At 40.1% G+C, this 15,660-nt stretch overlaps 1 protein-coding gene across 1 annotated transcript in view; it reads right to left on the bottom strand.

Annotated features, from left to right (window-relative positions):
- Window positions 1-418: 418 nt before the first annotated feature.
- MAN1A2 (mannosidase alpha class 1A member 2) overlaps window positions 419-15,660 on the bottom strand; it is a 132,753-nt gene continuing 117,511 nt past the window's right edge. The window contains exons 11-13 of the mRNA XM_023940350.2: window positions 14,842-15,014; window positions 7,415-7,530; window positions 419-4,951 (exon numbers count right to left, since the gene is read on the bottom strand). Coding sequence (XP_023796118.1) covers window positions 4,819-4,951; window positions 7,415-7,530; window positions 14,842-15,014 — 422 coding nt within the window. The 3' untranslated portion in view covers window positions 419-4,818. The remainder of the gene's footprint in view (window positions 4,952-7,414; window positions 7,531-14,841; window positions 15,015-15,660) is intronic.

Genomic DNA, 15,660 nt, shown 5'->3' with positions numbered 1-15,660 from the left:
TTAGTACCACTGCTCGTCTGCCTGTCCCTTTACCCTCATCTAAAAGGATCTTTGAACCTTTTAGCTTTCACTAACTTTAACTTTCACTCAATTTGATAAATGGGGGAGAAATCTCGAATTTTTGTGAGTTTTGGTGGTTTTCACAATGGCACCCAGGAACAACCTCAAAGTGTTGTGCATGAAGCTGCATCTTGAGAGCCATCTGAGCACGACAGGGACCTGTTAGAAGAAAGGATGGGGTACAGGGGTTTAATTTTGCAACAGGGCATCTCAATGCATGTTAAAGTTGACAAAGTCCTGAGTAGAGCTGCAGGGGAAAGAAAAGTTGCAGCACCACCAAGGCACTGGAATAGGATCAGCTTCACAGTCCAGTGCTACAGGATGTTGCTTTTGGAGGCAAAGGACAAAAACCACACTCTTTTCACTTAAAGACATTCTTTATTCAATCTTTTTTATATACAATATTATTTTTTATCTGTAAAAAGTACATATGCAGGATTCCAGGTCAGAGGCAGAAGATTTCCACATCAGAAGATAGACTTTTGCCCTTTTATTATTTTGGAGGAAAAAAATAATCTGTCAGTTTTAGACAAAGCAAGAATAAAGGCAGAATGCAAATCCAACTTCCACCAAGCGATTAGGATTAAAGGCAACAATTCACCGTAACAGGTCAGGCTGTCTCCTCTGACTTTGGTGGTTCCCAACTTTCCTGGGCAATTACAGAGCAGTTTGTTAGAAGGCGCTGACAGCTGAAGCAGCTCGTGCTTATCATCTCTGCTACAGTTGTATGCACACAACTTGCAAGAGCCTGGCTTTCCTCTTTGTATGGCAACTCAAATCCTTGAGTCAGAAGACTGTTTTCTCAAAAGTCAAGGAGTGAGAGGGATGTCTTAATCAGGGTGAACCCATCTCCCAGCTACAGTATGGATCAAGAGCTTGCTTTCATTTTTCTCTGGTATCAAGAAGCCAGTTTCTTATTTGTCCCCTTATAAACATGGGCTTGGCTTAGTAGCATGAATACCAAGAGGGCTTTGCTTAGGGGGCGCACCTCTAACCTTAAAGGATGGCACTACAGGGAGTGTGTAATTATTATCACCTTTCAGAAACCAGGCAACATTCAAATCTTGTAAAATGCTGTGGGGAAATATGTCAGTGTTTGGGAGCTAGAACATGGTGATCCACAAATTTGCAGCAGGGAGCTGAAGGAACACCAAAAGTGTGACTGGCACATGAACTACTTGCTCCTCCTTCTACTCCATGGCACTTCCTATATTCTATACTTTCCTTGAACATTCAGTTGGAAGGACTATATTGTGCAGCAAAATCAAGACTCAGAATATCATTCAAGGGTTTTGTTTTTATTTAGAGGACAAAGCTAAGAAGTTGACTTCTTGACTGCAGGACACACACAGCTCCAGGGTTGTTAATGGAAGCTGCAGAAATCTGGCCTCTTTGAAAAGTCAAGCTCTAATTGTCAGGAAAAAAAAAAATTACTGCTGGCAGATCTTGACCAACAGGCAAATTTGAGGCTTGAATTAGGAAAATAACCATACATCCTTGTTTCGACTGCATGCAAACAGGAAATAGACAATTCTGGGATTTCCAGGCTCTTGCCCAAATCCAGTGTGTCAAAAATGCACATGATTTTCTGGTTTTTATTTCATTCTGTAAGGGGGGAGGGTATTGCAGAATTTGTAAAATGGGACATCTACCTAGAGAAAATGAGGATTGTTTTGTTAGAGAGTACAGTGCAAGACTCAGAAACAGCTAGGACTAAAAAGTCATTTTTGTGCTTAAATTTACACTTGTATCTTCAAGAAAGTAAGACAGCAGCAACAGAATGAAAATGGCAACATCCTACTGTACCTTACGTACCCAGAGGGAAAACAGTCTGAACTTTGGGTTGCACATAATGCCATTTTGCAGATCAGAACCTACTTTCCTGTGAAGGACTCAGAATGAGGGCACATCACTTCAGTCAGAAATTTAAACATCTCTGGTGCTTGGTAATTAAGCACCTACCTTGTCCAGAACCCATTACCTCCAAACTCTGCTTGATCTAGGAAATATCAGGATGAAATTAATGAAAGACAGAGCAATTAGTCCTTAAGATGCATTATTTTTGATAGACTCTGCACATCATTAGCTTCTGGAGGAAAAGGACAGGTGGTATTTTAGAGTGATAGAGTATAAACTGACTGTTGTTGGGGTGGCTGGAAAATGAGATACAAGTGTCCTTTATTTGGTACCTGCCGCTTATCTACACAAAGAAGAAATAGCAGTACTGTACATATGCTTTGAGAACACCACCATCCCATAACATGAAATGGCTTAATCCTCAATTCAGGCATTCTTGTGGCAGTAAGTTAACCCACTGGGATTCACAGACAAGTTAAATTTGAAGGGTTCCTCTTTAATTCACAAGAGGGGGATGGAGGAGGAGAAGCAATAATAAGAAGTTTGCTGTTTCTGGGACTCCAGAATTCTGTCCTTGACCTTTCTGTGAACAGACTGGCAGCCATTCTACACCTCTGTTTATCAGGAAGAGTACAGGGATAGGTCTATGGGGCAAAAAGTGCTTTTATTATTTTTTCTTTTCTTCCTTTTTTTTTTTAACAAAAGGGTCTGCTTTTCCTCTTTCTCCTGTACACCCAGAGACATGTAGGAGAACAAGGCAGTCAACTGCACTTTTAAACTAACAACAGTTCTCATAGAATCAGAAAAACAATTTGAAAACACAGCATATCTGAACTTGGGAAAATGAAAAATTACTAGTTCTTCAGTAAGTCACTGAATAATAATTAGAAAAATAAATTAACGTGGGGCCAGAAAGAAGAATCCATTTATTAAGCTACTTCTAATTTTAAATAAACAATTACTGAAATCAGTATTATTTACTATATCAATTACTTTATATGTTCTCAAATTATTTTTAGCATATTGCTGAAAATTACTGTAACAAAGTAACTGCTATTAAGGTACAAACATTGAGACTGAAATTTCCCAAGCTCCATGTTTTCTTCCTCTTAAACTCAAGTAACTGTCTGGAAAAGAAGCATCTGATAGCATTTTTACTTAGATCATATGATGATTTCTATGTCTAAGTTAGTGACACATTAAAATGAAGAATAATTTTGTGGGGAAACTCTACAGTCAGGCGTATAATAGTATGACAGGGAGAAAAGTCTTTTTTATATAAAACTTCATATAAAAACATTTATGAGGAGGGAAAATAGTATTCACTTCCTTTAAATCTGATGCTGTACCACTGTAGCTCACTGAAGAGTTCTTCCACTTCAGTACAAAAACATCACCAAGATTTTTTAAAGACTCAGCCTGTGCATTAATTAGGAGGAAAACCAGCACCTAAAGGCTGTTTTTCACCAAAGGGGCCAGTCGCCATGGCAAAAAGATTTGAGAACTATATGGGGGAATAAAAAGAATAATTTGAGCTGTAAGGGTTCTAAACAATAGTAAAAAGAGATTGAAAAAGACAAAACTGAAAAGATGAAAAATCTGGAAAGAAAAAATTTTTTAGCAAATAAATGAAGACTGAAAAAGACACCATTTAAGTGATACTATCCAGTCCAACCATGAAGTACTTGAAAAAACCCCATGCAGCATCATGGTAGCAGCATCATAAATTAGTGAAAGAATCTTCAGTTTCTTTTTCCAGTCACATGTGAGAGATGTTAGTTTGTTTCCAAAGCTCATGTTGGATTTGTACTGGAGCACCCAGAAAAAAAGCAACTTTTGTTACATAAATCAAAGGCAGTTTTAAGCTTCTGTCAGACACATATATACCTGCAAAGAAGGTTCTGTGACTATAATCCAAAGAATGAAATGCAACAGATTGTGTACAAAAATACAGAGCATCAAACTCTCACTGCTTAGCTCAAGGGGAGCTTTTTTTAGTTCCATACACTGTATCCTCCTCTCTAAGTCACAAAACAGTTGTGCTCACATTGTCATCTCTGTTTATTTAGCTAAGAGAACCAGGACTAAGAAGAGAATGGTTTTTTTCATGTGATGTAATTTGTGAGGAAGGGAAACTTAGGCTCCTTCCTACTCCTGTGATATGCTCCAGACTCTGAGCTTGCCAAATGAGCTAAGCCCACTCTGCTGACAGTGAACTACAATCCAAATGCTTACTAATTGTTTTTTTCTTTTTGGATATAAGCATTATTTTAAAAAGGGAAAATGAGGAGGTAATAATTTTTGTACTTCAGAGTTTAGCTGTAACAGATTAGAGGCTCTGAGAATGGCTGCCAGTCTGGACAAGCAGATGCTCCTTAGAAAATTCAGACAGGTACAGAAAGAAATTCAAATCCTGATGCTGCTGGTGCAGTGGTGGTGCTTTTTGTTGTTGCTTTGTTCATGCCATCATTAAAAAGAAAAAAAAAAAGAGAAAGGAAAATAAAAGAAAACCTAGGTATTTGGAACCCACCCAATCTGAAGAGGTGACTGTGTGTTGTTCCTTGCAACAGCAAGTAAGTTCCTCTCCCTAGATGGGAAAGCCTCTTCTTCCTCATGCTGCTGCATTAATATTAACTGTAGATTCCATGTCTTGCAAGGGTTCAAAGCGCATGAAGTCTCTGTCCTGCAAAAATCACACTGTGTGTTTTGGTCATGTATAAAACAGAACTTTTAACTTATTTATATGCTGAAGAGCTTCGTTTCCCATGCCAATACTTGCTTGACTCCGGGGTCTAGGTTTACCAAGTGTCTGTCTGTCTCCCCTCCTGCTAAAGTCTCAAGTGGTCCATGTAAACAAAACAGAGCTGAGAACAGTCTCTCTTCCTCTTCATAGAGCTGTTTTTATCGATATGCAGGATTTCCTGACAGTGTGGTGTTGGCTAAATGTAAAACAGGCAGAGGATGAGCTTCTGTGTTAAAAACCCAGTTGTCTAATGGTAGCAGATCATCGTTGGAGAAAAGCAGATACAAATACCTGGATACCAAGACAGAGATGAAAAACATGGGGATTAAAGCAGGGCACAGGCAGGCAGGGGCAACAGAGCAGCTTCAGGCCCCACAGTTCAGCAGCTACAGCTATAAACAAATGACTTACTTCTAATCTTTGTACAGCACACACACAACCTTCCCTATTATGATGAAGTCATTTTTATTATGATCAAACCCTTCAACGAAAAGTTGTTATGAAGACAGCATTTTAGTCTTTCCGATAAACTTTTGTGTTTTGAGTCTTCCTTCAAAGACTTGCAGTGTAAAACAAACATCAAGACACCAACCACAAGTATTTGAGGGACAGGAAAGCAGAGAAGTTGCCAAAAAGCTTTTCTTAATGGAGTAAATCCACTTGGAAATAACTAATCCTCTTTAATCCAACCAAAGATTTCATGGCAGCACAAGGGAAATTACTAAACCATGACAGGTATCTGATTTGTCATCACCATTATGGAAGCTGGTTCAGCTTCTGGTGAGAGGAAATGGGACAATAGATTGTGCAGAGGGTTTTCACAGATGTTGCAGATTATAATACAATGCAGAGGACATGAAGCATGTAACAAAATAAGGGTTACTGGACATACACAAAAAAAAAGTATTTGTTGTTCCTTCTTTCTCAGTGCACACTTTTGAATGTGTCTGTGCTACAGCTCTGTAGGACACAGTGATAATAGGGGTCTGCCCAGGTTTCCTAACACAACTGCTGAAACTCTAAATAGACATTTCCCTTGTTACAGAAAACCTGGCTGTGTGAGTGCAAGCACAACAGCGTGGGGGTACAGGATCTCTCAGCTCCCACTTGCTTTCCTGCCATCCAGAAAAAGACATTTGACAAGGAAAGGGTGTCATTCCCATTAGTGGACTCTGCCATGTCCAGAATGTGCACACTTGTTCTGCTGTTCCTTTGCTCTCTCTCTGTCTGGGAGTGTCTGCTGCTTTCAGCCGTGTGTCACTGCCTGATCAATTCTTCTGCTGCCTTTATTTGCTAGCTCTATCCACAATCCAGTCAGTGAAGCCCTACTTTGTCTTTCCTTCCTCATCTATTTACTGTTTACAGATAAGAATTTCTTGCAGAGATGATTCAGTTTTGTCACACATATCTCATCTCCTTCTCCGCACTCTTCATCTGTCTTTAAAGCATCATGCCCTTCCTTTCCTCGTACTTCTGCCTCACTCTCTCCTGCTGCAGCTCTCCGTGCTCTTTCTCACCACAGCAGCAATATTTCATCTTATTCAAACTCACCTTCCTCATTTGATTCACACTTTTCCTTTGAATAACTTAGCAACCTATTTCTCCATCTTGGTCCTTCCCACTCAACAGGTACCTTCATGCCAGGTACTGCTCAAAACTCTCAAATTTGCTGTGTATCTCTGATAAACTGAAGTATCCAAGAGCAACAAAGCTTATTTGGGATAGTCACCAAATTTGAATTTGAGAGGAATGAATATGCAGAAGTAATCATCAATAGCAGAAAAGATTACAGCAGACATTGCTTAAGACATAACTTATGCCCTCTTCTGAGGAACATCTTAATTTTCCTCATGACTTCACACCTAACCCTTCTGTCTTTATTTTCATTTGGGCTATCTTGCTTGACCTTATGTTCCCTGCTTTATCCCAGTGTGAAACCAGTCTGGGCTATGCCAATTGCATCAATGTCAAAAACATCTAATATCCAGCTCTTCAATAAACCTTTGTTTTGTTCCACAAGCAGGAAATGCTCCTAACCAAATGTCACTAAAAATTTCTGAGGTCTTTCCTAGAACTGCCACTGTCTGCAGTGCTTGCACTGTAGTGTATCCAGTTACTGAATGATGCATCGGTGAATTTTCAGATCTCCTTGTGATTATTTAAGATGCAGACAGGATTCTGGTGATACATCGAAAGTCAGCCTTGCCACCACAGAAGTCCCTTAGGAGCAAATTTCATTCTCTCATTTGGCTTTTTTAGGCAGATCAATCATATACCATCAGCTCCTGGAGAGTTACTGTTTCTCTGACCTGACCTGTTTGAAACTGCTGCCTCTCTCTTTGGGACCATTGCTTTTAGTCTCCAGAAAATGAACTTGAAGGATTAAGTGAAATAAAATTAAAGAAGACAACAGAGGAGGTAGCAGTGCCTGACTTTCTTTTTAAAATGGTAACACAAGGCAACAAAGTACTGTGATTACATAGAGGAATTTGGTAAGGAGCCAGCAGGATAGAATAGCCACACTATCCCCTTACACACGAACTTGGAGCCCCTTTTTCCTGGTGAGACATGCTGTGCTGCCTGAATTAGGCACAATCCTGCCATTTTCAGGACCTGCTTTCTCCCTGTTCCATTTTGTGTTCCTAATACTCAAAATCAGTCTTTGTCTCCATTAGCTACCTGTGGAGCCACTACATTCTTCTAGAATTTAGATGTGAGCTTTTACAGGAAGTTGCAGGAGTGAAAAAGACTTACTTCAAAGTTTCAGCAAGGAAAAAGCTCTGCTGTACATCATCGTATGTAGGAGATGAGGAATAGACATCCTTGACACCAGAAAAGCCACCACTAACTCGGCAATACTTTTCAATTGCCTGCAAAAAGGAAGGGAAAAGACACAGAATTTAACTGTAGAACAAAATTTGGAAACTACAAAGCATCAAGCCTGATCAACAAAGAAGGTGGTTCTTTTTGTGCTGCATTTTTCTGCTGTGAATCTCATTGTTGAAGGATGCTATGGACATTAACAGTTTATGCTGAAAAAAAAATAAAAAGAGATTGGACACATACAGAAGTAGCATCCTTCCAGGGTTATTAATGATACCACATTTGGCAAACTGCTACGTGCTAAGAAAGTATTCTGGGGAAAAACACATTCTTTCCTGGGTATTTACTGTTGGCTGATATTGATGACATGACAAGGACTCTGTAGACTTTTTCTCTGAGCTCATGCAGTTCCTCATCAGTGACACTGAGTAGAACATCCATCAGTCAAATCAGTGCAGTAAGTGCTGTGATGTGCACAGGAAGGTAACAAACAACTCTGGATTTTGGAGCTGGAAGAGTCTGAAGAGTTATAGGAATTCTTTGACTGGTAGCTAGTCATGGAGACTTACTGAAAGTAGAAATAAAACACTCATCTTTATGGACTGTTGGTTTCATCCTGCAAACTCTTCTAGCTGCTGCTTTCTTCCCTCATCTCCTCCTGCAGATGCTATTCTGTTTCCCCTTTACACAGCTGAAACTCAAGTTAGCTTGCGTGCTGGACTGCAGCAAAGCTCTTTACCTTTAAAGTATGGAGTTTAAATCCATACACATTCCACAAAGGAAGGGGCCAATGGATTCTCCCCACCTCCCCCAGCTCCAACACAGTACTGTAAAAAGCACAATGGAAGAGGAGGAAAGTGGAAAGAAAGCGTTAGTAGCTCGGAGCACCTCTCGCCTACACTTTCATTATTCCACTCGCGCACACGACCCTACAGCACACAAGGATATCAGCCATTAAAACTGGCTCCAAAGAAACAACTCTGAAATGATTCACAGGTTATTTGTGCTTCCCTGCTGCTTTGACTGTGCTTCCTCAGCAGACACCAACTCTTTTAATAGATTCATGCAGGGACAGAAAAGAAGCAGGGGTGAAGGAAAATGTTTGTCTCGGGATGTCTGTCATTACCAATGACTGAACATAGCTACCTGTAGCTCAGTAATCTATGATTCAGCCCGATAGCCTTGTCTGAAGCTCCTCTCCACATGGTGCTTTAGACCCAGATTTTTGTTAATTTTGATTTTTGCTAGTTATACTCAGCAGAAGCTGAGGGGAGTCAAGGCAGGGGAGCAAATAAGTTTCAAATTATGCCCTTTTTATGCAAAGAAAACAGATTCAATCAAAACTCTTCAAGGACCTCAATATTGCCTTTGCATACTAGAAATACTGGGAGACAAAGAGGAATTTTCCACTGGACAAATGGACAACGAATGTCAACAGATGCTGTCACTGAAATCAGGAGAAAAAGCACAAAGTTGATCAGGATACCCAGGACAGTAAGTCACAGCACAGCAGGTACTACAGCTGACCTCCTCCTAGAATACACTCTTACCCTGTGAAAATCTGAGCTGTTCATGGACCAAAGAATAATCCAGGCTGTACAAAGTTCTTTCAAATTTCTGAAAAGCAGGGTTTTTAGAAAAGCAAGTGGAGAGACTGACAAAAGGATGATACTGGAATGGCTGTGGCTCTAGAGCCTGAACTTATGCCAAGAGAAGTACAGTCCTTCTTGGCAAAATCTAATGCTTGCTATAATTCCTTATCTCAAGCACAGCTTTCTCTAAGTTTGGATGGCAACACTCCATTTTTAATTTGGACTCGAGTCGAAAAGGAAAAAGTGTTTGGATGAATTATTTTCAGATTTGATTACCACTGCAGGCTAGGCTACACTGAGACTACTCTCATGCTAACATCTGGGTTGACCAGATTTTCTCTACAGTGAAGAGAAAGGTGTATGTCACACATCTAACCCAACAGCACCAAATGCATGATAATCTCTTTCTCTGCACATATTGCACAACAAAAGTGATGCTACCTGCTACACAGCAGCCAAACAACCACAACAACAAAACAAACAACCCCAACACCACTCTCTCCACACAAAATCAAACCTAGCCATTCAACCAACCAACAAAAAGGAAAGAAAAAAATTAATTGCTTAGCTTCTGAAGAAATAATGCACATGCTATTTACATTTGCATATTCCTCCCCAGAACTCCTACACCCACCAGTAAGTGTTATATGAATAAACAAGAGCCAAAGCACTTTATAGGTAGAAAATGAAGTGTCTGCTCTTGCCACTATCCCCTTTTATAATAATACAGAACATGACTTTGTGTCTCCTCTGAAGCATGAAGATGGAGGAGGAAGCCCCAGTGGTTACAACTCCTGCCAGAATTCCCAGCATACAATCTGATCAGGACAGAGTTTCTCTGGTCAACCAGTCAGCTGATGCTCTGTGCCACAGCCTGTACAGGAGAAACCTGCTAGTGACCGAGGCAAAATGAAAACAAGGAATACATGGTACCACTGTTAGGACACCATCTCCTCCCTCCAGAAGAATTAAATCCCCAAGTCAGTGTAAGAGACAAAACTTGCTTATTTTGGAAATTTGCTAATGGATAGCACTGAGAGTCTGCTCTGTGCTGTAGAGATCTCATACTTGGTAACTATGCAACTCTGGTGAAGGCAGCAGGCCTACAAGCCGGGAGAAAGAGAATATATGATCTATAAAAACTTTTTTTTTTTTCCTTACGGTTACCAAGTAACCTTATGTCCTCAGGAATTTCTCATTGGGAAGGCAGACTCTTGTTCAGAATAGGCAAAGGATTTACCCTAGCTGATCACAGTTCTACATAATACAGGTAGCAATGAACTACACAGGAAAAAAGCCTCTGAAAGGTTGCTTTACAGCTATTCATCCAAGTAGAAAATTTTAAAACGTGAACAAATAATTTGTCCTCGATTCAGAGCTGTACAGAACTTCAGGACACTGGGTGAAAAGCTTGGTGCCACAGACAGGCTGCTTAAATGCCACTTGAAATTTTTAGAGTTCTGTCTTCACACAGATCTCAGAGTACTTGGTGTAGTGGCATCTGATTTGCCACCCAGATTCACTCCAGAGTTGAAGACCAGTCTCTCTGACAAAACAATGCTAAATTTACTGCACCCTAGAATATAGGGAAGCTCCAAGATGACTGGAAAGGTATTAAGGTAATATTGCTACCATTACGAGGCATTAGCAGACTGAATAATTTTAGGATGGCACATCTAATCTTGGTTCCAATCAATTACAGAAAGACATGAATATATGTATACGTACATGTGTATGTATATGTATATAAGAATTGGAGGATAACTGACACAAATCAGCATGGCTTTATAGAAAACTATCTTGGTCACAAGCTTGATTTCATTCTTTGAAAGCTACAAATTTGACAAATAAAGGTAACTGCAGAGCCGTAATAAACTTTAAAGCTTCTAAGGCAATTGGCATGGTATTTAAGATGTTATGGGAAGACAAGGTAGCACTATACCATATCAATATAATTCAATTTAAAACTGACTGACAGTGCTCTAAGAAAGAACTGGCAATGCAAAATCATCACAAAATAGAGCTACTTCTCACAGAGATCCACGAGGAGCAGTCTGAAGTTTTATCAATCACTGCAATACTGCTGCTGGCTAAAATGACAAACGTAAATAACAGCAGACAGTGTAATCTGCTGGTATCTGGGTGCCAAACAAAATGAGTTTCATAAAACCACGCACATAATCCTAAATCTAGTCATCAAGACTGTGTAACTGCAGACCCAGGCTAGCCTGGAAGGTAGAGACAACCTTTGGAATGCAGAGACAATTCAAAGATTTCCATAGCCTTGTAAGACAATTCATTCTGAGTTCCTGCTAGGACATTGTGGCAGATACACACAGGGACAGCAAAGGGAGACAGCAGCTGGGACACAGTGTTATTTTTGCACAGGCTATTTTTTTTTTTTTGGCTGAACTCAAAACTGGAGTATGCAATTCTAAAATTATGTTTTTCAGAAGGATGATGAACTAATGTAGGTGCAGGCACTTGGAGAAAATGTTTTACAGTGAGAGACAATGCAATTTGTTTAGCATCTTCAGTAGAGTCAACACTAAGCTTACTATGATTTATGAAAATTCTTTGGAAAGAAACACAGGGAAAGGACATTTTAAAATGGCATAAGAAGTCATAGGAAAACTCAGTGATTGAGAGCTGAAACTAGGCAAATTCAAGTGGGAAATAAAACATGTTTTTTTTTAACAGCAAGAATAAATAAATAATGGAACAAACTACCAGAAGTAGTAGGTTTTTTAGTTTCCTTTATTCAAATACAGAATAGAAGAGGAGAATATTCAACAGTATACTCCCGCCAAATACACGTGTCTCGACTCAAAAGTGACACAAAGTGAAATTTCAGTGCCAGGGAGGTCAACACGAACCTAAGTTCTTTGGAAATAAAATATGATGTGCCTCTAGATTGGATCCCAGCTCCCTCAGTTTCTCTGAGGGTGTTTCTTGTGGCATATGTGACTTTTCTTGACTGTGCCAAGAACATGCCCATAGAAACTGTGCCAGTTTCTTCACCAGCTGTCATACTCACAGCTTCTAACCCATGAAACTGTGAAACCATATTTCTTTTACCTCCAACCTATGTCTGGCTCTTTTCTGTCTACTGATCTTCACTAAACACAGAATCACAGAATGGTTTGGGTTGGAAAGGACCTCAAAGATCATCTAGTTCCGACCTCAGTGCCAAGGGTAGGGATGCCACCCACTAGAACAGGATGCTCAGGGCTCCATCCAACCTGACCTTGAACATGTACATCCACAGCTTCTCTGGACAACCATTTCCAGTGCCTCACTCATCATCACTGTACCTATATAAACCACCATCTTGCTTCCTTTAATAAGCCCCCTTTAAGTACTAGAATGCTGCAATGAGGTCTCCCTGGAGCCTTCCCCTACCCTGGCTGAACAAACCCAGCTCTCTCAGCCTGTCTTTGCAGGAGAGGTGCTCCCACCCTTGGATCATATTTGTGCCCCTTCCTGGAGCCTGCTCTAACAGGTTCATGTCTTTCTTGTGCTGAGGACTCCAGATCTGGGTGCAGCTGAGGTCTCATGAGGGCAGAGAGCTATAGGTCTTTCCACCCCATCTTACTATCAATCTTCAACTTTCCTGAAGTGAGCCTGAGCTTCAGGTCTTGTCTATTTATTTTCATTGTTAGCAGAAGCTCTGACGAGCTCCACAGCCTCTGTGGTGCAATCCTACTTAGTGAGATACACAAGTCCACAACTCTTAATTGAACCCTTAATTCACACAGCTCAGATTAGTAATTGGCTTTATATGCCTATTGTGAAGTGGTGGCTCTTATTACTTTCAAATAATTAGCCTGAGAAGGATTTTAGTCATTTTCTGTATTTACCCTGAGTATCTTGCATGCATATTTCTGTAATACTTCAGCCAGCCCCCCAGCACGCCATCATCCAATTTGGCTGGCCCAATACAATTGAGATGAATGTTGTCTCTAGTGCTAAGTACAGTATTAGGGAGAATTAGCCTTTTTTTCATCAGGAAAGAGATAGAGATCCTGTCACAGGGATTTATGATCACTGAGGAAATGTACGCTTGAACTTCTTGTTTTTTCCCCACAGACACTGGATTTGGAGAAACGTAACAAAACAGGCCTTGGACAAAGCATAGGATTTGCACTAAAGTGCATCAGTTTTGTCAAAAATTATAGATAATAAATCCAAGTATGTTTCAGAGATCGGAAGGCAAAAGGAAGACAAATTCAGACAGTGTTGTACAATAGCAGTAAGCCAACTGCTCTGCGTGTCACGCCAGATTCTTCTCTATTTATAAATGATGGAATAAACACAGCCAGAGCTGTGTGTGAGAGGGAAGAAGAAAAAGTAGTGAGTAGGTGTGAGGAATAAACACAAGAACTTATTATCTATATGCAATGAAAATCCTGGGGAACAGAAAGCTTCAAGCTTCTCTGTCAGTATGATAGTGGGCTAAGAAAATTCCTTATTGTGGGAAGGAGTTGGCAAAACCATTTATGAAGAAGTCAAGAATATTTTATGGCTATGTTCAATAAAGAAATCTTCTATCAAGGAAACAAGCAGGAGAAGGCAGACTGCAAGGACAGAGGCAATTAAGCACATGGGCTGCTTGATTTACAACTTCAATGGAGGTTGACAGAAGGATAAAACAAAATCCTACCCCACATACAGAGAAAATTGGAGGCAGGGGAGGAGAAAGGGAGGGTTTGTTTTGAAAGCATTAACGGGGACCAAGATAATGAAAGCAAATGAAGAAAGCCGAACAAAATGCAATTAAAAGACATGCTTTGCAGTGTGCTTAAGAGACTGATCCTGGCCTGAAAATCTTTACATTTGTAAATTCTTTAACCTATTACAAAGGACCCCACCTCAGCTTGGATCATCCAGCCATTGCTTCTGAAAGGAGATGGTGTTAGATCAGCAATAATTTGAAGGATCTACACAGGCAAGGAGTAGGTTATTAACTTGGTCATATTAGAAATATGCATAGCTTAGGCAGCAGGGATGATGAGACTCAACGCTTGATGCTTTGGAGACAGTAGCAATGCATTCTGGAAAACAAATGCTACAAATGTGGAACTCATCTCCAGAGTAACATAATTCACGTTGGAACAAAACAAACTAAAGAGCAAAACCACACTAAGATACAGCTGTAAAATACCTGGACTCTTCTAGGTGTTGCAACTGTGCTGAGGGATGGATAGTAATGAGCTTAGCTAAATATTCTGAATACAGGCATCTCAACAGATCTCTTCCCACCCTTTTTCTTGATTCCTTGCTTCTGGAGCAAAACTGAGTTTCAGCCACTGAATAAACTTATCCAGTCTCCTGGTTTGTCTCCTCCTTTGCTTTTCCCTCATCTCCTTTGGCTGCAGTCAAAATATTTCATTACTGTCTTATTATCTTTAATGTTTATTCTCATTTCTGAAACTGGCTTTAAGCTGTTTCCAAAGACCAATGGTGCAATAGCAGGGAAGCAGAGAAACTCTCAGGGGCTGTGCACTACTGACACCAGTAGGAGTCATGTCTAGGGGTGTCTATTTCCACACCTAAAATTCATGAGCTGTATGATGCTGAATACACCTCTTACCCGACTCAGCAGATGCAAAATAGCAATAACTGTGTGCACCCTCCTAAGTTCCCCAGTTTACAGGAGCCTGTGAAAATCAATTACGACTCCAAGTGTTTTGGTACCATGAGACTGAAGTGGCTTCAAAGGGGAAATACTCTAAATTAAATTACTGACAGATGATGAATAGTTACCTGTGTTGCCTCCCAGCCCCACTGCCTGTACTTGGGATCGTGGGTGATTCTCCACATATACCAGTAGGTCTCAATCACCTCTGGCCTTAGGATGTAATACTTCTCATTCTGCCGTACAGCCACCGCCTCCACGCCACCATCAAATTTGAATGCTTCTGGGCCCAGCTTTAATGCTGCAGAGAAAACACAACCAAAAACAAAGTAAAAATAAGAAAAACTTCCATACCGATCTTTGCAGGAAGGATGGGTAGGAGACTATATGCCAAGCTTGTGAAAAAAAACAGAACCTAGCTAGTCCTTAAGCAGTCTCATAAATATTTCCTACTGTTGAGGTTTATAATTTTTCTTATGAATAATTTATCAAATTCCTGTGAGAAAACTACCTATTTTGACAGGACTATAGTAATCCTCTTGAAAACTAATGAAACACTAAGAATATAAACACACTAACACATTCAATTATAGGATAAAATTGAAGTGACTGACATCAGTTCTTTATAAGAAAAAAGAAAAAAAGGGTCAACACAGGTTTCAATGTCCTTTGATCCCACCCAGCACAGCAGGAAAAGATCTTGGAACTAAACCAAATAGCATCATGCCAAATAACCTGTATCTTTATCCAAACTGTTGGTTTAAGGGTGTGCTGTCAGGCCACTGTAACTGATGTGCTGTGATCTTCAAGTACAGGGTTTACAACTGGACAATGAAGCCTTAAGTACACCTGAAAATAAATCTCTGAACTAAGAGATTCACTCTTAAAGCCCTTAAAGGAACCTGTAAAGGCCAGCACCTAGAAGACTATTTGTATAAGAACAACAC

This window comes from Cyanistes caeruleus, chromosome 3 (assembly GCF_971803275.1).
Source record: "Cyanistes caeruleus chromosome 3, bCyaCae1.hap1.1, whole genome shotgun sequence".
In the NCBI taxonomy this organism is placed as follows: Eukaryota; Metazoa; Chordata; class Aves; order Passeriformes; family Paridae; genus Cyanistes; species Cyanistes caeruleus.
This window is presented reverse-complemented; position numbering and strand designations above follow the sequence as displayed.